The sequence below is a fragment of the Solanum pennellii genome, chromosome 11 (genome assembly GCF_001406875.1).
Source record: "Solanum pennellii chromosome 11, SPENNV200".
NCBI lineage: Eukaryota > Viridiplantae > Streptophyta > Magnoliopsida > Solanales > Solanaceae > Solanum > Solanum pennellii.
In genome coordinates this window covers 10,439,910-10,463,133 of record NC_028647.1, presented here as the reverse complement: position 1 = coordinate 10,463,133, position 23,224 = coordinate 10,439,910, and the positions used below count along the sequence as shown (strand labels likewise).

Below are 23,224 nucleotides of genomic sequence, written 5' to 3'. Positions count from 1 at the left end.
AAAGCGTTACCCTGTTGAGTCACCTCGTTCACATAGTATAGACCTCCTCGTTCAATACCACGACCAATGATCCGCCCCGTCTGAGCATCCTGTACAATACAATCAGAAGAAGTCATTAGAATTGTACAGTTTAGTTCCTTGGTTAATTGACTAACAGATAAAAGTTTGTGGGTAAGACTCGGAATTAAAAGACAATTTTTTAAATGAATTTCTGATGTAATATCTACATCTCCGGCCTGAGTAATTGGAATGAACTCCCCATTTGCAGTTTGAATCTTAGTACGGGTAGTTGATGTGGAGGAAAGAAAGTCGGATGGGTCGTATGACATAGTGTCCGTGGCCCCACAGTCAAAAATCCAATTGACTTGTTGCACATGAGACCCACACTTTGATTTTTCGTGGGTTTATTGTATAATTGGGCTTCTGATTTGTGGGGCTTCTGATTTTTTAAATGGAATAAAGGTTCTGATTTTTGAGGGCCTTTTATTTTTATCTTGTGGTCTTCATTTCTTCCCTCACCATCATTTCTAAAGGAGGATTCCTCTAGAACTCTCTCGTTTCTTCTTTCCGTCGATTCCTCTGTTTTCATCCATGGTTCACCAAAAAATTTGGTGAACCCATCCTTGCCACTCGTACCTGTTCGCCTGTCAGTGACAGTGGTTGATGAGTCCTCGCTGGTCGGTTCTCCTTCTCCGATGGCGGCGTTAGCCTTGCCGCCGGTCTTTGTCACCTTGGTGGCGGCTTTGCGCTGTCTTAGGTCCTCCCACCATTCCGGGTAGCCGATGAGCTTAAAACACCCTTCCTTGGTGTGTTTGGTTCCTCCGCAATGACTGCATTTAAGGTGAGTTTTATCCTCTCGCCGGGATGAAGAATCTGACCGGCGTTGAGTGACAAGACCACTTCCGATCTCTGAGGGACCTCGTCCCAGTGATGAGTTGCCGGTCATTATACCGCGACGAGCAATTTCTCGTCTGATAGTGGCATATGCGGCATCAATGGTTGTAAGGGGATCTAAATTCAGAATGTCCCGTTTTTCTTTGTCAAGTGAATCATTCACACCAGCCAAAAATTGATACAACCTCTGCCGTTGTATAAACGAGTTAAACAATGTGATATCCTCTGCACATTTCATCGGGTTAGGCATTCGTCTATCAATTTCTTTCCAGAGGGTATTTAATTTGCTAAAATACACCTCTATCGTGTCTATCCCTTGTTTCATAGAGGTTGCCTTTGTGTTCAGATCATAGATCTGCAATTCATCTCTGCCGCTACTGAGTAGAGTTTCAATGCCTTTCTATAGATCTCGAGCAGTTTTATAGTCCAAGAACTGATTTACAAGGTCTCCGTCAATATTCTCGATGATCCATGAAAGGACCATCGAATCTTTTTGAGCCCATTGCTGGTACTCTGGATCGTCTGGTGAAACGGGGTTGCGATGATGTGATTGAGCCTTCCCCGGCCACCAATTGCTATCTGCATCAGTTTACACCATTTGGTGTAATTGGTAAAGTTCAGTTTTTCGGCGACTCGCACTGTTTGTGAAGTCCCTGGTTCGATGTTGGTTGAATTTTTGTTGAGTGTTTGAAACATCTGAAACAATTGTTGCATATGTTCCATAGAAATAAGTTGGTTTGGATTTTCCGGTGGGTTTTCCGGTGGGTCTTCCATTTCGGGTAGGTCACGGTAGATGATGAGTACGAAAAAACGTCGAAGATCGACCTTATGGCTTTGATACCATGTTAAATTAGGTCTTAGGCCTAACTCACATCCCAAAAGCTAGCTCAAAGGGAGGAGGATTGCTCAAGCCTTATTAGGAGTCCACCCATCTCATTAACCACCGATGTGAGACTTTTGTCATTCTTTAACACCCCACCTCACGCTTTGGGGACCCCAACATCGGGTGAGACGGGCCCTGCTCTGATACCATGTGAAAATTACAAAAATAAAGAGAATAATTTTAGGTTAATTTTCTATGTATTACTCTTGTGAAATACTGTTACATTTATACAGGAAAGATGGAGATAAAAAAGGAAACGGATAAGGAAACAGCTATACAGGATATAATTAGTATATTCTGTTCCTATAATTACTCTGCTAAATATGGCTATTTTCTACAAAATTAATAGTTCTTTGAAATCATTCACCATACTTTGGGCACCTGCAATTTTTTGAATAATTTGCATTCGCGTTTCCAACAGATTGCTATATGTTGCAACAATTGACTATTGAAATAAATTATAGTCATATGTAGCAACAACAAGGTTATTTCAATAGCAATATAATTGACAGATGTTGCAACATATAACTTACACAAGTTGCAACATATAAGCTAGACATGAGCAACATATGACTTACATGTCACAATCGACATGATAGTTATATAATACCCTTGTAAATCATTGTTTCAAGTATTATATCATATTTTTATTGCTTAATTATGGTTTAAAGTACTAAAATTTTATCCAATTTGACATTTTATCATTCCTAAATCGCTCAATTTATCGATTAAGTCATCCTTGAAGTGACATATGTGGCAACATATGCACGTTCTGTTGGGAAAATTGCAACATAAATATCATATGTGGCAACATATGTATATCATAAAATGATCTTTTGGGGGTTAGTTCAATTAAATTATCACATAATTCAACATGTAACACTAATATATATTCCTACAACATGTCTAAGTACAAAATTATGGTCTAATACAACAACCTTCATCAATTCTATCAATTATTTTTACAAAGACTATCATTTTCCACTAGTTCATCATACAATGACCAAGTAACTACATATGATAGTTATATAACATCCTTATAAATTGTTGTTTCAAGTGTTATAACAAATTTTTATTGCATAATTATGGTTCAAATTACTATAATTTGGTCTAATTCGACATTTTCCATTCTAAATTGCTCAGTTTATTGATAAAGTCATCATTGAAATGACATATTTAACAACATATGCACGTTCTGTTAGAAAAATTGCAACAAAAATGTCATATGTGACAACATATGTATATCATAGAATGATCTTTGAGGGGTTAATTCAATTAAATTGTCATCTAATTCAACATGTAACACTAATATATAGTCCTACAACATGTTTAAGTACAAAATTATAGTCTAATATAACAACCTTCCTCAATTCTATCAATTATTTTTACAGAGATTATCACATCACTAGTTCATCATACAATAATCAAGTAACTTCATATGATAGTTATATAATATTGTTGTAAATTGTTGTTCCAAATGTTATAGCATATTTTTATTGCTTAATTATGGTCCAAAGTACTAATATTTGGCCCAATTTAACATTTTTTATTCCTAAATCGTTCAATTTATCGACTAACCCATTCTTGAAGTGACATATGTGTCAACATATGCACCTCCTGTTGGAAAAATTGCAACAGAAATGTCACATGTGACAACATATGTATATCATAAAATGGTCTTTTGGGGTTAATTCAATTAAATTGTCACCGAATTCAATATGTAACACTAATATATAGTCATACAACATGTCTAAGAATAAAAATATACAACAACTTTCATCAATTTTATCAATTATTTTTACAAAAACTATCATATCACTAGTTCATCATACAATGACCAAGTAACTTCATATGATGTTTATATAACACCCATGTAAATTGTTTTTTCAAGTGTATAATATATTTTTATTATTTAATTATGGTTCAAAATACTAAAATTTGATTCAATTTGATATTTTTCCATTCCTAAATCGCTCAATTATCGATTAATTCAACCTTGAAGTGACATATGTGACAACATATGCACGTTTTGTTGGAAAAATTGCAACAGACGTGTCATATGTGGCGACATGTACATCTTAAAATGTATTTTTTTCAAATAATAATTCAAAAGGAATAACAATCCAACCATCTTACAAACAAATAAGTGATAAATACCAATAACTATTATATTTTATCTTAGAAGATATCAATGATAAACTAGAATGATGAGGGCAACGCCGCTTTGTTGTAGAAGAAAATCACAACATATTACCATTGATGTTGTAGAAAACATAGCAACAATTTGAATTATAAAGAAATAATGAAACGAGAGAAAGGAATGAGAGAAAAGAAAACAAAAATTAGTAAATATAAATTAGATTTCAAATCTGAATAATTTATTTGAAATATGAAACGAAACGACCTTTTATAGAGGAGAGGAGAGAAGGAAAAAGAAAGGACGATTGTTTTAGACATTTTTATTTTATTTTTAATTTTTTTTAATAATTCATAATGTGACATCTGTTGCCACATATATCCTTTCTGTTGGGGTACATGCAAATAATTTTATAGTTTTTTTTTTATAACAAAGGTTACATATGTTGCCACAGACACCACATTGGTAACAATGAAATGTTGACACATATCTCCTTTCTATGACATATGTAACCTCATATCTTCTTTCTGTGACATATGTTGCGACATGTCTTCTTTCAGTGACATATGTTGCCACATATCTTTTTTCTGTGACATATGTTGCCACATATCTTCTTTCAGCGACATATGTTGTCACATATCTTTTTTCTGTGACATATGTTGCCACATATCTTCTTTCTGTGACATATGTTACCACATATGTTCTTTCTGTGACATATGTTGCCACATATCATTTTTATGTGACATATGTTACCACATATCTTCTTTCTGTGACATATGTTGCCACATATATCCTTTCTGTTGGGCTCATGTAGATAATTTTGTGGTGTTTTTTACAACATAGGTTATGTATGTTGCCACATACACAACATTTCTTCTTTTCCATCATAATTGACATTTGTTTCAACAAAAAATTCATTAATATTATCGACAAAAAATAAACACTTTACCAATTGTTTTATACAACTTATCAACAAAAAAAGTAATTCACAATGGTATACATAACCATCAATCTAATCAATGGTGGATATTGTTGCTTCACATCACAATTGACGACTTTGACTTTTTTCTATTTCTCTTTCACTTTCTTTTTCAATTTCTCCTTCTCTATCTCTAGGTCCTTCTCCTTCTCTTTCTTGTTCTCCTTGACTTTTGGGTTTGAGTGTGATACAGAGCAGTAGTCATTGTTTTTTTCTTTAACTAATTATAGATAGTGATTGAGAAATAGATTTTTTCAGTCTCCTACACTTCAAATATTTGTGGACAACTGAACAAAACTATATTTCTTAAATCATATGAACAAAATGGTCACAAAAAGAACAACAAAACAACAAAAAAATGAATTTTCACTGAATCTTAACATTACATATACATTTTCTCAAAATTATAGCTTTTCGGGTTTGTTAATTTTCTTTTTAAAATAATAAATAATAGGTACCATTACACTATTATTCATTTTTCATATCTATAGAACGATTTATTCTTCATTAACCCAAGAAAAAAGCTTAGTATTATTTCAAAATTGTAAAATCGCTAAAAAAATTACTTACCCTTTTTAAGTCAAACACAATCTTCAGTTCAGAAAGAGTAGAGAGTCACGACCGGAGATAAGAAGGAAGATAAGATAACGGGGGAGAATATTTGTTTTGATAGTCGAACTTTCAGATTTTCTAAAGAGGAAGAAGAAGAGAAGAGAGAACGTTGAGAGAAGAAGAAGAGAAATACCTATTTTCATTTACTTTTTTTTTAAAAAAAAATGGTTTGGATAGAGTTACAAAAGTTGAAAAAATGAAGTGCTTTTTTGTATTTTATAAAAGAAGAAAGTTTTGAAAATGTTAATTTAGTCCCAAATTTACTTAATTACATTTTAAAGATGATTTGACCAGCTTTTGGTCAATCTGTCACCAAAAACCAAATCAAGGCTTATTTGACACCTTTCATTTAATTTTCTCGTGTTACACAAAACACAGTACACAACTAGTACTACTATGACATTGTCGAGTCTTTGATGAACGCCTAGTACTACTTAGTCTGTCAACTGTGGCAAGTCTTTGATGAACGCCTAGACACAATGCCATTTTCAAAAAATTCCAGTAATACCATTTTCAAAAAATTCCACTCGAGTGAGTCATAGAATTTAAAACAATCATGTACTACTATGACATTGTCGAGTATACTCGATCCTGCCTAAAATGAAGGTTGTCTGAGATTCTCCAACCACTTTCTTGACTATAGCCGTGATTACTGTTGATGCATAAACACCAACAATTACTTTAGAAATAATTGTTGACTTGTATTTTATTCAGTGTGCTTGGTTATTCATCTTCCTGACTGTTACAAGGTTTTCCTATCCATTCCAGTCTTGTGACCCAACATTTAACAATCTTGACAATATAGCGGCTGCCATTCGTATTTAAGGTAGTTCAATTGTCACATAATCAGGTAGCTCATGGGTAATATCAATCTCAATGAGAATACGAGCGTAAGACCCTCACACCTCATCTTTCCATCTTAACTTAAAGTCTCACGTTTCGAATCCCAATAGTAATCCTAGATCTGACTATTGTTTTTCAATTCGAGACCGACTCGAGATCCAACTCCTGAATTCTGGATTGAGTCAGGGTCAGGTGTCAAATCTTAGGTCTCCAGTCTTGGTTTGGGATTTCAAGTATGGTCATGGGTCGGTCTTAGGGTTGATGTTGGGTCTCAGGTAGGGGTTGGGGCCAAGACGTTGGGTCAAAGTCTCGAGTCTCAGTATGATATCAAGGCAAGGGTCCGGATCGGTTCTCGAGGCTGGGGTTAGGTGTCACGGTCAAGGTCGAGTTTGAGATCGGGGTCTTGGGTCAAGGTCAGGGTCGAGTCTTAGGAAAGGATCGGGTCTCGGGTCAAGGTCGATCACAGGTTGGGGTCGGGGGTAAGGTGTCGAGGTCGAGGTTGAATCTCGATTTGGAATCGGGTCTCAAATCAGTTCTCGTGGTCGGATCTCGATTGAAAATTGGATCTTAAATCGGATGTTGGGGTTGGGAGTCTGGGTCAAGTATCATGTTGGGATCGAATTCCAATTCAAAAGTTGGATCTTGAATGTTTCTTAAAATGTCAAATCATTTAGTAAAGAGTGATTTTGTTGTTTTTCAAACGGAAAAGGTTCAAATATGTTGTCCAACTTTGAAAAAGTACTCATTTATGTCATTCATTAAAATTTGACTCATCTACGCTAGTTTTATTTTCATTCCATTATTTTTTTAACTGAAAGAGCATATATATGTCAAACACTTGGTCAATTACATAAATAAGTTTTTTCTCAAAATTCGATATCTATATATTTTAGTCTTTACCGTTTTTCAAATAATGTGATTGTACTTTAAACAAAATAAACTAAACAAACAACAATAGTTAAATATATATACTCAATTTACTATAAGTCATGTTCTCCGGGAGAGTTGACAAAACAACCACTCTTCAAACTTAATTGAACATTTAGACAAAAGTCTCAAAATTGGTACTTTAGACACCATATATGACATCACTTAATATTATTCCAAAACATATAACACCCTACTCTCAAGTTTTTGATACTACACTTTGGTCCCTACTCATCCAACAAAAATGTGGTATTGCTTTTATTTTTTATTTATTAAAAAGTTTTACTGGGGAAAAGCTCTTCCAACAAGAAACCAAAATGCTCCCATTTTTGCAACCGATTTAGCTGATTCCGACGATATTTTAGCTTTCACAGGTTAATTCATCATCATTCTAGTCATTGATTCCATTTTTACATCATTTTCTTTCAAATAGCTTCAAAGAAAAAAATTCCCGCCATTCTTGAAACTTGCAAAAATCTTTCAAGATCACTTTATAACTCGTGTTTAGATAATTTTTAGTTGTTTATACGGACTATATATGCATTTTATCTATTTTGAGCTTGATTTGAACTTATTCTCGTTCTTTCGCATTTTGTTCGAATTTCGTACCATTCATCAACCACTATATACCAATATCGTAATCTAGTATTGATCAGTGTAGTCTATATATGGTAGTAGTAGAATATATTTGCTGGTGGTGACTATATTGGAGTATGGGAAGATACTCCCAAAAGGTGGTTTTGAAAATCATTTAGTAAGACTATAGTTCCTATTGCCTTGCGTTTCAAATGTTCATATGACAATTTGATTGCAAGCATAATTGAGGTCGGTGAGCTATCTTGTGAGCCAGACAACTTGGTGATAAGATATCAAATGAATGGGAGGGAAAAAATACATCCCACATTCATAGAGAATGATAGGAATGTGAGCTTGTACATGATGGATGTTGTTGTTGATGACTCTAGGCCTGTGTTGAGGATAAATGTCATTGCGAGTTCTCCGACTGAACCAACGAATTCTTTTAACGACGATGACTCAGTTGAAAATGAAAATTGGGTGATCAACCAATTGAGAGCTTTTGTAATCAATCAAATGACAACTTGGGTGATGATTAAATGAATTGATGCATAGGCTGCAAAGCAAGTGAAAGGATAGGAAAAAAAATATCCCTTTGACACATAGATCACCTAGTGCCAAGCTTAGGAGAATTCTTCTTCCAAGGGAATGATCATTCATTGGATATTGAAGATCATCCAGTAGATGCGAAAGATTTCGAACCTTTTGAAGAAGATGAGGCAGAGTCGGAATTGAGATCACAACCCAACCATACTTTCTAGATGGAACTAATTTTTACATGAATCAAACATTCAGTTCTAAGAGTAAGCTACAATTGTTATTAGCTGAAAAATCAACATTCTCTCAACATAGTTGTGCTTTCTCACACATTACATTGAAAATGTTGACTGAATAACTACAATTGCTTCTCATACATCATTTATTTCCACCCCCAATGTATGTAGACTCTTAAATGTCTTGTTTAAACTTATTTAATTGAAGAAATTTCAATAATATAGTTTAATATTAGTTAATCATTTTCTCATTTAAATTATACTAGCTATGGTCTATATTAAAAAGTCATATTCTAGTAGGTGCAATAAAGATCATTTAAGGCTCATGATATCTACCCGTATATACCTTATTATTGTTAAAATGTAGATGTCGCTGTTACAATATACACCAAGAACATGAACAAGTATCGACTGTCTTAATTACCTATATATTTTTTTTTATCAATAGTGACTATACTCAATTATTCAAATTTTACAGCGGTAACAAAGTACAAATTGCTACTTTTTCAATGTTACCGTCTGCTTTTTTAGTGTATAAAAAGAAGGATTCATGAACTCCTCCATCTTATTCTATTTTAAAATACTTAAACATCTTTTTTAATTATGTCTCAAGCATGTCAAACATCAAATGCAAAAAAGACTTACGTTTGTCGTTCTGGTAATTTAGCTATTTTGAGGATTTCACAAACTGATACGAACCCATGTCGATAATTATTTAATTGTGCAATTGGTGCATTGCTATTTTTTAAGTGGCTTGATTATGATTCATCAACGAGCAACCCATCAAAATTTAGTCTCGTATTCGATACATCAAATTTTAAAAGCGTTATCAAATTTCAAATATTAAAAAGATTTCAAAACTTCGAAGAAAATAGAAATTTGCTATTGACTTTATACAAAGAAGCTGAAGAACAGAGGGATAACTTTAAAGGATTGCGAAAAAATACCGAAATAGAAAGGGATCAACTAAAACAAAGGTTGATATTGGTTGAAGAAAAAGAGAAGGGCCTAAAATAATGTTGTATGGTCTATTGCCAGTGGTTGCTTTTGGAAAATGTGTAACATGTAGTAGTACAATCTTATATCTTTTACTCATGTAGTATTACGGTCTATTAATAAAATGAAGTACTTCTTATACATACAATTTCATGTCGATAACTGACAACTATATCCATCAAAACAAAAATAACATTTATATAATCCAACTGTCTAAAAAGGCACTTCCATAACCAACTACTTCAACAACCAATTGTCTTAAAATTCAACCACCAAAAACTAGTTTATATTAAAAAAATCAATTCTCTTAGTCATCAAAATCACTGATTTAAAGAACTACCTGCCTTAATAGTCGACCACCAAAAAATAACCATTTCAATCCCCAAATGTCTTTATCATCGACCACCAAAAACCAATCATTTCAAAAATTAAGTCTTAAAATACACTTGAATATAAATTATCTTAAAAAATCAATATCTTACTCATCACCATTGAGATCCATAATAATTCTCATCACATCCCTTCAATTCCTTCTTCTATCTCCTTCTCCTTTTCTTTTTCTTGATCTTCTACCTGTTTCTTCTCTACTTTTTCTTGATCTTCTACCTGTTTCTTCTCTACTTTTTCTTGATCTTCTACCTGATTTTCCTGTTCTTTTTATTCTTCTACCTGCTTTTTCCTCTTCTTTTCTTCTTCTACCTGCTTCTCCTATTCTTTTTCTTCTTCTTTATTCTATTCGATCTCCATTTCTTTGTTTTCTTCTTCTTGCTTCTCTTCCAACTTTTCTTCTTTTTTATCATTCTTATCCTTCTCTTGTTTGTTCTCTTCCATCTTTTTCTCCTCTTGTTCTTTATCTCCTTCCTTCATCTCATGTACAACTTGATTGACTTCTTATGTAAAGTACTCATCAACTGCAATGAGATATTCATCGACTATTACTAGAGTAAGGACTTTTTCATCTACATCAGCAGCAACATCATCATTATCAAATGTTAGTGATGTATAATCTTCATTAACTACTGATAAATACATAGCTAAGCATTATTATAAATATATTATTTTACACAACACTATATAAATTAGCCTACCTTTATTTTTCTTGTTGTTTGTGCTCTCCTCAATTTCTCATCTCATGTGAAAATAACAACTTCCACATTGATAGTTCACAAGATGCAACACGCTCACACAATTATTATTTTTATTATTCTGTCCACTTGAAACAGAATTATCACGAGGATGGTTGAAATTGTTCTCACCCAATATTTCATCCTCTTCGTTCTCTATTGCAGAAGTCAGGACAATGACACCTTTCAAATTGACCTTTAAGGCATCAATGGTTATGTCCTTGACTTCGTTTGTATATGACTTTGGTGCTTCCATATAATTTTGTTTTGTTTCACGAACAATAGGTATAAGGTATGGATGCACAATTTACAAAAAATAATAATATAAATAATACAAGACCTTAAACTGAATTACAAATATTGCTAGATAATAATAAATAAATTTATACATTTGTGCTTCTCCCTTAATACTTACATGGATCACCTTCGGCAACATTATCGCTCTTTGTTGTATGTCATCTAAGCAAAAAGAGAATGGATAAAGGACAATTCAATGAATTCTTTCATACTTCCCAATACGAGGAAACACCTCATATATCCAAACCTGAAATTGATACAATAATAAATAAAAAAACAAAGACTATCAAATACTTTATAAATATACAAGAGTTTATTATAAATGAAGTGCATAATTGATGACCGGTACATGAATTGTCCAGGAAAATCATACAAAGCATATGATGCATTCCCTATTTCATTATACACTTGCATCTTATTGTTCAAATCAATTTTGTTCTTCAAATACTTCAGTGTTAAATCAAAACACTCTTTCCCCCATGGATAACTCTTGAAAAACTCTAAATCATCGACCATCTTAATGTGGTTCGAATCCAAAATCTTAGATCGATCGTGGGCAAGCAACAAAGATTGGACGAACAAACTATGGAGCACTTCAACTTCAGCTCCTTGTTCAATCTAGTACCTTAATCAAATTCATCAACTTTATACCATTGATATTCTTACTCTTCGTCACTTTATGGTAGAATTCCTCACCTTTCTCAATTACTCTTTTTATTTTTGATTCACGGGGGTACGCTGAGCAATTCAACCCCATAACAGTGCAAACTCTTTTAAGACAAAACATGCAAGCTTATCATTCGTACAAAATCACCTCCCATGCAATTTTTTTTAATCATTTCTTACATGACGCAACAACATATAATGGACTAATTGTCTATTGAACTTGTAGTACTCTGGAATATGTCTTAAATGTCCAAAACAAGTCATTTTAAAGTCATGATTTTTTTGTTAAACTAACACAATTCTAAAATCATGATATAGGGTCAATCTTGCTCTCATAGAAATTTTCGTTGGAAAAGATCTAAACTCATCCATATATGTCTAAGATTAAAGGACTTATCAAAGATATATCTTGCACAGATTGACAAGGGCAGAGGATCATCATCGTCATGTCCAGTATCTCCGTTGTCTGTGCTACTCTCCTCATCTCCACTATCAGTTCTTTCTTTACTAGATTCACTACTGTCCTCATAGTTATCGATCTCAGCCATTGTATCCGAATCCGATTTAGACTTAGACTCTTCAACTACAACTTTTTACTTTTTTGAAGATCCTCTTGAAGCTTCTTCAGCCTTTCTTTTATTGTTTTAGAAGGCTTAGAAACAGATAATTTAACAATTCCGCCTCTAATTTTAGGAGTCATACTGTATTACATACAAAAACATATTTTTCATATTAAAAATCGACAATGTCATTGACCTAAACTCCATTATAGTCGACCAACATACAGGGGATTCTCAACATACAGTAAAAGCTTTTAGCCCGTTAGACCAGATAAACATAAAAAATCAAAAAATCAATGAACATAAAAAATCAAAAAAATGTATGCATTGTCCAAAGCATAACGTCACTAATGGTTCCGAATAAAAAGGATGAACTAAAACGGGTGAAATTTTCAGAATATTAGGCAAATATCTAAACATCACAACCTTCATGACACTGTCAAATAGGCTAAAATAAAATAGAAAACATGATTAAGCTTACATCAGATTCAGAAGATTGAAAAAGAATCTGGAAAGTAGATTGAAAAAGTTTCGACTGAACTTGAGAAGAAGATTGATGAAAATAGGCAAGCTCGACTTCTTTTTTAGGAACAACTATAGGATCTCTTTTTTCTTTCAATAATGGAAGATGGAAGATGGAAGACGGAAGAGGAAGACGAAGGATGAACGAAAGACGAAGGATGAACAATTTTATGAAGGTTGATAGTTTAGGTAAAGAAGGTTGAGAAGCTTATGGAAGATGAGGAGTTGTCTGATAACGTGTTCAGAGGTTTCCTCGAAAAGTGTTAACCTTTTTTTATTAAATAATTTTTATATTCCTTGGGATTATAATATGATTATTTGGAGGGATGAATTTACGTTATGTTGAAGTGTTGGGAATGAACATGATATTTTATATACTCCCTCCGTTTTAAAAAGAATGGTCTAATATGACTTGACACGAAGTTTAAGATAATAAAGAAGACTTTAGATCATGTAGTTCTAAATTAAAGATATGTCAAATGTACAAAATTGTTCTTTAATTTTGCGTCCTTAGAAACGTCATGTGGAAAGTTGTTACCAAAAAAAGAAAGAGGTCATTCTTTTTTAAACATACTAAAAACGAAATGGGATCATTCTTTTTAAAACGGAGGGAATATTTATTTTTTTATCCCCAAGTTCTTAAAGTGATGAAATGGCCCATGACTCCATAACCCAATCCCACTTTTTCACCTTTTTTAACCCTAACCCTACAAATTAATTTAAAAAGAAATTATATAGCTATTGTGCAAATTAAGTTTTGGAGTGTCCCCGTTCCAATTAATTCACATGTTGTTACCCTTTTAATTTTCGCTGTAACATGGTGTAGCAGACAAAAATGTCAAGTAATTACAACATAAAAACTTACTGATAAATAACGGTGCATATTATAGAGTTGTGTCTAGTAAAATTGTTTTAAATAGTTAAGTTAAATAAAAAATATATATTAAATTGTAATGTATTGAATTTTATTTGAAATTACTCTGATAATGTTGAAAATAATTAAAAAAATAAAATGAGAATATATAATATTGAAAGAAATCATGTATAATATTGTGCTATACATGCTTGCTAGCTGGAGCTTCACTAGCTCTTATTCTACTGATGATATCGCCAGTTGACTTTCAACGTATTGACCAAATCTATGTTACATTATTGGAAAATGACATTCATGCAATCATAATATAAAATACAAAATATTTAATCATGAAGTTTTCTAGCTTGAAGCTAGGAATAGTTTCAAACGTGGATAAAAAATAGTTATTAACTTATTGTTAATGAGTTATAATTGGTTTAGCAAATTTAATGATTTTGACTTTTTTTTCGTTGTGCTATCGATTCTAATAGTTTTAGACTTTTTGTACTAGGTTAACTAACAACCTGTAAATTTTTTTTACTTATGCTATCTGGTAAAAAGTTCTCAGCTCAGAGTTCACTTTCATATATTTATTTCAGGTTGTCTCAAATTCTCGATTATTCTACAATGTGATAGTGTTTGCTTTTGAAGAAAATACAATCGGTCAACCCTTGACTTGTGTATGGTTCATTTGATTTGTGGATCACCTAGTTTTTAAGTGATTTTTTATTATTATTTTGGTCAAGATTAAATCGATAACTAAACTCATAATGATCAATAACTGATGAATCAATAACCAATAATCGATAACATGGTAAGGATCCGTTTCACCTACAAGAATAGGTAGCAATTAGACCAATTCAAAAGAATGGCAAAGACAAAAGGTGGCAAAAACGCGGATATGCAATTGGCAGCCAATAGTGACCAAAGAGATTTAGAATAACGTGTTTTTATGCCTATAAATATTTGAGTGAAACATTATTCCCTCAACACATCACAAAGATTTAAATAAATATCTCTAATTCTTTCAACAAACTTTGCATTTTAATATCAAAATGACTAGTTCTTTTATTGCTATATTTTCTCTTCTTCTACTCTCTACCATGCAATGCCATGCACAACTTTCTTCCACTTTCTACGACCGAACTTGCCCTAATGCTCTCACCACTATTCGTACAAGTATAAGACAAGCAATTTCAAGGGAACGTCGTATGGCTGCATCCCTCATTCGTCTTCATTTCCATGATTGTTTTGTTCAGGTTGGATATATACATTAATTAATCTATATGTATGTTTATGTAACTATATGGTTGTTTTGTTTGATGAAATGTATAATATACATACTAAGTGGCTTTTTAAAAAAAAAAACTTTTATAGGGTTGTGATGCTTCTCTCTTGCTTGATGAAACTCCAACTATTATCAGTGAGAAGACAGCGCTGCCAAATCTTGGATCAGTTAGAGGCTTTGGTATTATAGAAGATGCAAAAAGCGAGGTTGAGAAAATATGTCCTGGAGTTGTATCGTGTGCTGACATACTTGCAGTTGCTGCTAGAGATGCATCAAGTCTCGTAAGTACATTTTCACACTATGAAAAGAAGAAACTTTTTTATTCAAACCAATTAATTAATGTTACGTTAATGACAATCAGGTTGGCGGTCCATCATGGACAGTGAAACTCGGAAGAAGAGACTCAACCACTGCAAGTCATACTCTTGCGGAAACTGATCTTCCTGGTCCTTTTGATCCTCTTAGTAGGCTTATTTCTGGCTTTGCCAACAAAGGCCTTAGCACAAGGGATATGGTTGCTTTATCAGGTAATTATTGATATTGATCATATATATAAATATTTATGACAAGTTCTAACTTTTTAAAATAATTCTAGGATCACATTCAATTGGACAAGCACAATGCTTTCTTTTCCGTGATAGAATTTATAGCAATGGAACAGACATCGATGCTGGATTTGCTAGCACTAGAAGACGACAATGTCCTCAAGAAGATCAAAATGGAAACCTAGCTCCACTTGATTTGGTAACACCTAATCAATTGGATAACAACTACTTCAAGAATTTGAGGCAAAGAAAAGGCCTTCTTCAATCGGATCAAGTTCTTTTGAGTGGAGGATCTACCGATGATATTGTTTTAGAATATAGCAATAGCCCTCGAGCATTTGCCTCTGATTTTGCTGCAGCCATGATTAAAATGGGAGATATTAGTCCTCTAACTGGTCAAAATGGGATCATAAGAACGGTTTGTGGAGCTATAAATTGATTTTTCAAAAGCCTATTATTAGTTGTATAATCGCGAATTCATTTGATTTTTTTTCTTTATATATATTGTATTGTTTCAAGAATGAAATAAATCTTCGTTGTAAAATAAAATGTTTGGCTCCATTTCTAATATATAATTAAACTTAAATATTTTGATACACAATAATTATAATCTCAATATAAGATAATATAAATAAAAATTTTATACTATATAAGCATATATAACACTACTATATATAAATTTTTCGATTATAAATATGCAATTAGATTTTTATTATAATTTTTTTATTATTGTAAATCGGTAAATTTAAAATTTATATCATTATATTGTTTAGTTTACCCTACCATAATTTCAACTACTAAGTTATAAAATTTTCTGAAATGAAGTCAACTATAAAATAATTAGAGTAATCGATAACATGTTAATATAATTAGAAATATTATTAAACGACGATTATGATATATGACCTTAGTTTAGGTAAAGGTGTGTCTCCGAGATTTCGATCATAGTCTAGAAGGATATTTATGTCTTATCCCTATATATAGGGGTGTTCCTGGTTCGGCTTGGTTCGGTTATTGGTTAAAACCAAAACCAAAACCAAACCAATTTAGTCAGTTTTGTAAATTTTGAAAACCAAACCAACGCAAACAAAAAAATAACCGGCGGTTTGGTTCTTGTCGATTTGATTCGATTTCGTTCAGTTTTCTGGGTTTTCCGTTTGAAAAGTAATAAATTTTTATGGCACATACGTAACTTTATAGACACAAACATCAAATACATGAATAATTCACAAGAAAGCTAGTATCGATTCAATTAAGCAATACTACAGTTATTATTACATGAATAAAGTGATTCAATTAAGAGAATGTGCAAGCAAAAACTTAACTAATGAATTTAGATGGACTTGAACTTAGGAATGTAATAGTTGGGCTAAAATTTCAGTGTTCGACTTGAGAAAACGATAAAATTAAAGGCTTAAGTGAATTAAAATTTAATAAATATTATTTTTTATTTTTGAATAATATATAATAATTATAAATTTATATATATACTTTATCTGTTTGGTTGTTTTTGCGGTTGTTTTTAGTAAAACAAAAACCAAACCAAACAGTATCGATTTTCAAAATTTAAAATCAAATCTAACTAAAATTGAGTTTTTTTTTGTCGATTTTATTCAGATTGCGAGTTAATTTGATTTTTTAACAATAACCATGAACATCCAGGGAAGGACCCACATGGTGTCCGCCGGGTGCTCGAGCACCCATTAACTTCGTTATAATATATATATATATATATATATATATATATATATATATATTGTTATAAACAATTTGTATTATAATGAATGTCTAATTATGTGGAGTCCTTTTAGGATATGGTTAGGAATCCTACTTGGGACAAAGTTAAATTTTTCCCTATAAATAAAGGGTTTTCCTTCATTGTAAAGAAGATATATGAATCCTGAATATACTTCAAGATGAATAAGTAGTTTTTTCTCTTCTCCCTACTTTGTTCTTCTACTTAATTTATATTGTTTCATAACACGTTATCAGTCTATTTTTAAAAAATTATGATAGAAGACGGGAAAAGTGCAAAAGAGATCTTGCATAAGTTATGTAATAAGGTCGCAATATCTTCAATTTATGATTTATCTTTACGTTATAATTATTATGTGACAGATATGTGGTACCATATGGAGTAAGTATTTAGAGAGACTTGTCGACTTTTTATATGTTTAATTTTAACCGATCGGTAAGGAAACTTCTTAATTTATTTTAATGATTAAATAAGCACAATTTAGTGACACGACAACAAAAATAACTTTTAGCGGCATTAAATATTGACACTAATAAAGAGTGTTAAAGTCTTTATCCGCATTAGTTAAGTGTCATTAGAACCAATGTCGCTAAAGGCTTTAGAGACATATACAAAGAGTGACAATTGCCGATAATGGTCATTTTTGTAGTGTGAGAGATATGTTTTCAATCTTTATATGAGGTATGTGATTTATTAAGCTATATCTATTAACTACTAGTGTTAATTATAAGAAATCAGCAATCTCAATTTTGTGTGCAATATAATATATGATCATATTAATGATCATCAAAAGTGATAAAATTGCAATTATTTTGAGGCTTGAGGTTGAGGCTCATTGTGGGTAACACAATAAATTTAAATTTTATCGCACCAAAAGAATAAAACGATAGATTTACGTTCAATCGCACCAAAAGGGTAAGACATCATATTCAAGTTCTGATGCACCATGATAATAAGATATTGGATTTAAGTCTCATGATTTATGACCTAAAATCTCTTTATATGGATAAGACGTTGAGTTTGAGTGTCAATGCACTATATTGATGATATTTTATCTATTAAAGCAAAAAGTGTGCTTTTGATGAAAAGTGTAACGACCTGTTTAGTCGTTTTTAGCAGCAGATTTTATTTCTGGAAAAAACTGTGTGAGTCGACGGAACCCACGACGGACCGTCATGGGCACGACGGGCCATCGAGGGTGTCTCGTTCCAAAAGACTTAGACTTCTGAAATTTGGGTACTGAAATCGACTCTCTGAANTAATAGTTGGTATATAGTTCAAATTGACCATAAAAAATCTCATTGATTTTTTTATTAAGAAAATATATTTGTTATTTGATATAAAAAAAAAAGATAATTTAATTAGATGTATACAAGATTATAAAAGAATAAATAAAAAAAGGAAACTTAGTGAAATTTGTATGGCTGGCTTATAAGGACTTATTTTTTAGCTTAGTTTCGTCCTAACTTATTTCAATTCAAATGATATGACTTACAATTTATCAATTTGTTCATGTTCAGCCTATTTGCTCATTAACACCTCTAGATTTGATTATATTAATTCGTTCAAGTTTAGCCTATTTATTCATTAACACCTATAAATTTGAACCAAAATTATTGAATTCTCAGAATTATGAGAATAATAATAATAATAAACACAATAAATCTTTGTAAAGGGATTAGTTTAGTAGAAAATACAAATAGAACACGTAATTTAATACTCTTGAAGCGGTTGGTTTGGTTCGATTTTATGTATTATGGATTCAGTTTATCAATTTTCAATTTTTAAATATGCTAATGCAATAAAAAAAAAATTTATCGATTTTTTATCATTAATAGTTTGATTAAATACATAACTTCTCACTTCTATAATAATTTGACGTGACATGGTAAAACAAGTAAATTAGCGATAAATGTTTTGATATAGTGAAACAAGAAAGATAATATTTAGTTAGATAGATTGTAGTGTTTCAGAGCACTGATATAGTGTTTAATTAATCATGATAAATTATTAAATATTTAATATTTATGAAGGGTAAAGTAATAAAATACTATTGTTTAATTAATCATGATAAATTGTTGAATATTTAACATTAAATAAAGCGATTGGTTTGGTTTATTTCGATTTTAAGTATTATGGATTCAGTTTATCATTTTTTAATTTTTAAATATGCTTAACCATTAAGAATTTTTTTTATCGATTTTTGATCGTTAACAGTTTGATTAAATATATAACTTCTCACTTTTCTAATTTGATGTCATATGGTGAAACAAGTAAATTGGCGATAAATATTTTGATATAGTGAAACAAGAAAGATAATATTTAGTTAGATATATTATAGTGTTTTAGAGCACTGATATAGTGTTTAAATATTCACAATATTTAATATTTATGAAGGGTAAAATAATAAAATATAATTGTCTTAATAAACTATCGATTTATCAATAACTCAATACTAAAACTAAAACCGATTCAATAATTCAATAATTTGTTTTTATAAAATCATTAAAAGCTCGTAAATCTAATAACATTTTTTTTTTAATTTAATTTGTTCATCAATTCGATTTTTCATACCCTACTCCTATTAGCCAAAATTGTGGCAAGAGTTGGCTTTGACCAATAATGTAATGTGAATTATTTTTATAAAGTACTAGATGCTGCTTTAATTTATAAAAAGAAATTGATTTTAATTCTATTATGTAATTGGATATAGCCTGCTGACTTTGACTTTCAACTAATACAATGCCTATGCATATCACTACTTATTATTACTATATTATTTAATTCATGAATCTTCCTAGTACGTATGACAAAATTATAGAAATATCTCTAGCTAGATAAAAAATAATATCCAAAATTATAATGTAAATCTATATTATAATAAAGATAAACTAAAATATCTTTATATATTTTTCAGTTTATTAAAAAAATTTATCCAGCTAAAAATAAATTTTTTTCTAAAAATATATTTTTTAATAATGCATTGACCTTTGACTTTTTTGACATTTCAATTCATAATATTTGTTCCTTTGACTTTTTTTATTAAAATAAGAATATTCTTTAGTTTATTAATTCATAACAATTGTTCCTTTGACTTTCTTATGTCAGCAAAATACAATAATAGATTAATCATCGAAATCATAACATTTTCCCAAAATAGAAAGGGATTCGTCAAAGACAAAATGATGTATATTGACTATAATGATTAATGAGCAAGGAACAATCATAAAAATCTAATCACAATCTTTAACTTGTCAACAAAATTATATTATTTTATATATATCCCATTAAAGATCGAGTCATAATTTCAAGTTGAAGTTCAATCTTTTAATTTGTTCAAGTTATTGATTTTGGCCTAAATTTCAATAGTCTTGTTATTGATCAATCACTACAATTGATATATTATCACAATAATCAAATTATTTTTTTGTTTGAAAAATGAATATAATAGTCCTTTATTAAAATAATAATTAATAATATATATTTTTTGTATATAAATGGATGGTATATATTTAATATGTATATGATTTCGATACAAAATAAGGTATATATGACTAGTAAATTTAAGAGAAGATACATCAAATTCCCTTTGAATTTGGGGTCAAAATTTACTTTATTAGTTTAACTATACGGGCGTTTAAATACCCCCTTTAACAATATTGAAGTTATTAAATGTCACCCTAAGAGTTGACGTGGCAAAGTGAGTGTACTCATTCTCCTAAAAGTGCGGGAAATAGTAAAAAAAGTCGAATGATTATATCATACACATGACATTTTTTATTGGCCAGTATATAACTACTTCCGCCGCTTCATATAATGTAAGGTGATTTGGCTCGGTACAGAGTTCAAGAAAGAAAGAAAGACTTTAACATTTGTGGTCCAAAATGAATCGCATAAATTTGTTTGGCTGTAAATCATTTCATTAAGGATAAAATATATATTTTATAATTGTATTATTACTTAATATAGAAATGTGTTAATCTTTTTGGAACTAATTAAAAAAGAAAATAAGTCACATAAATTGAGACAGAAGTAGTAACAATTTTTAATTTTTTTATAAGTTAAATTTATTTTTAAAAATGTGGAATTTCTTATTTAAAAGTAAATGAAATTTGTGGGTTCAATTTTTTTTAAGAAAATAAATAATCTTTTTGTTATCTCTTTATTTTGTTGACTTTTTCAAATATTTTCTTCCCCACTTAAGCACTTCTTATACCTTTTTTCTTCCATATAAGTCATTTTTCCTTTAAATTCATCTCTCACCTCTTACATGACAATGACGTGGCGCTTACATGACTATAATGTAGCAGATGAGAGTGATATTGTACTTTCAGGGTTGCATTTAATTTATTTTAAAGGTGTTAAGAGGGATATTTAATAGCCGGTGTAGTTTAAGTGCTAAAATAAATTTTGTTTCCAAGTTTCAAAAGAATTTAGGCCTCATTTGTTTGCACTTAATGGAGGTCTGAATCTTAATCAATGTACAAAATTGTTCTTTAATCTTGCGTCCTTAAAAACGTCATGTGGAAAGTTGTTACCAAAAAAGAAAGAGGTCATTCTTTTTGAAACAGACTAAAAATAAAAGAAGATCATTCTTTTTTAAAAGGAGGGAATATTTATTTTTTTTCCCAAATTCTTAAAGTGATGAAATGACCCATGACTCCATAATCTAACCCCACTTTTTCACCTTTTTTAACCCTAACTCCTACAAATTAATTTTTAAAAAAAATTAAGTGGCTATTGTGCAAATTAAATTTTGGCTGTAACATGGTGTAGCAGACAAAAATGTCAAGTAATTACAAGATAAAAACTTACTCATAAATTACGGTGCATATTATAGAGTTGTGTCTAGTAAAATTGTTTTAAATAGTTAAGTTAAATAAAAAATATATATTAAATTGTAATGTACTGAAATTTTATTTGAAATGTTGAAAATAATTAAAAAAATAAAATGAGAATATATAATATTTAAAGAAATCATGCGTAATATTGTGCTATACATGCTTGCTAGCTGGAGCTTCACTAGCTCTTATTCTACTGATGATATCGCCAGTTGACTTTCAACGTAATGACCAAATCTATGTTACATTATTGGAAAATGACATTCATGCAATCATAATATAAAATACAAAATATTTAATCATGAAGTTTTCTAGCTTGAAGCTAGGAATAGTTTCAAACGTGGATAAAAAATAGTTATTAACTTATTGTTAATGAGTTATAATTGGTTTAGCAAATTTAATGATTTTGACTTTTTTTTCGTTGTGCTATCGATTCTAATAGTTTTAGACTTTTTGTACTAGGTTAACTAACAACCTGTAAATTTTTTTTACTTATGCTATCTGGTAAAAAGTTCTCAGCTCAGAGTTCACTTTCATATATTTATTTCAGGTTGTCTCAAATTCTCGATTATTCTACAATGTGATAGTGTTTGCTTTTGAAGAAAATACAATCGGTCAACCCTTGACTTGTGTATGGTTCATTTGATTTGTGGATCACCTAGTTTTTAAGTGATTTTTTATTATTATTTTGGTCAAGATTAAATCGATAACTAAACTCATAATGATCAATAACTGATGAATCAATAACCAATAATCGATAACATGGTAAGGATCCGTTTCACCTACAAGAATAGGTAGCAATTAGACCAATTCAAAAGAATGGCAAAGACAAAAGGTGGCAAAAACGCGGATATGCAATTGGCAGCCAATAGTGACCAAAGAGATTTAGAATAACGTGTTTTTATGCCTATAAATATTTGAGTGAAACATTATTCCCTCAACACATCACAAAGATTTAAATAAATATCTCTAATTCTTTCAACAAACTTTGCATTTTAATATCAAAATGACTAGTTCTTTTATTGCTATATTTTCTCTTCTTCTACTCTCTACCATGCAATGCCATGCACAACTTTCTTCCACTTTCTACGACCGAACTTGCCCTAATGCTCTCACCACTATTCGTACAAGTATAAGACAAGCAATTTCAAG

At 30.9% G+C, this 23,224-nt stretch overlaps 2 protein-coding genes across 2 annotated transcripts; one reads left to right on the top strand and one right to left on the bottom strand.

Moving 5' to 3' along the window:
* Positions 1-51: 51 nt before the first annotated feature.
* LOC107003644 lies at positions 52-12,255 on the bottom strand. The gene is made up of 4 exons (XM_015201964.1): positions 12,123-12,255; positions 1,337-1,473; positions 520-1,249; positions 52-89 (listed from the first exon to the last, which is right to left on the bottom strand). Exons 1-4 carry the CDS (start codon positions 12,253-12,255, stop codon positions 52-54), a joined length of 1,038 nt encoding a protein of 345 aa, XP_015057450.1.
* A 2,391-nt stretch (positions 12,256-14,646) lies between these two features.
* Positions 14,647-15,941, top strand: LOC107003643 (lignin-forming anionic peroxidase-like). The gene is made up of 4 exons (XM_015201963.2): positions 14,647-14,901; positions 15,020-15,211; positions 15,292-15,457; positions 15,526-15,941. The coding sequence occupies exons 1-4, from the start codon at positions 14,698-14,700 to the stop codon at positions 15,912-15,914; spliced, it is 951 nt and encodes a 316-aa protein (XP_015057449.1). The 5' UTR covers positions 14,647-14,697; the 3' UTR covers positions 15,915-15,941.
* The last annotated feature ends 7,283 nt before the right edge of the window (positions 15,942-23,224 follow it).

Excerpts from the sequence above, each read along its gene's own strand:
- LOC107003644 (XM_015201964.1), bottom strand. The coding sequence starts at position 12,255 with ATGGCTGAGATCGATAACTATGAGGACAGTAGTGAATCTAGTAAAGAA. Across the intron at positions 1,250-1,336 it reads AGAATATTGACGGAGACCTT|ATCTATGATCTGAACACAAA; the intron begins GTAAATCAGTTC and ends GATGAATTGCAG. Across the intron at positions 90-519 it reads ATCCTCCTTTAGAAATGATG|GATGCTCAGACGGGGCGGAT; the intron begins GTGAGGGAAGAA and ends TGTATTGTACAG.
- LOC107003643 (XM_015201963.2), top strand. The coding sequence starts at position 14,698 with ATGACTAGTTCTTTTATTGCTATATTTTCTCTTCTTCTACTCTCTACC. Across the intron at positions 15,212-15,291 it reads CTAGAGATGCATCAAGTCTC|GTTGGCGGTCCATCATGGAC; the intron begins GTAAGTACATTT and ends AATGACAATCAG. Across the intron at positions 15,458-15,525 it reads GGATATGGTTGCTTTATCAG|GATCACATTCAATTGGACAA; the intron begins GTAATTATTGAT and ends AAATAATTCTAG.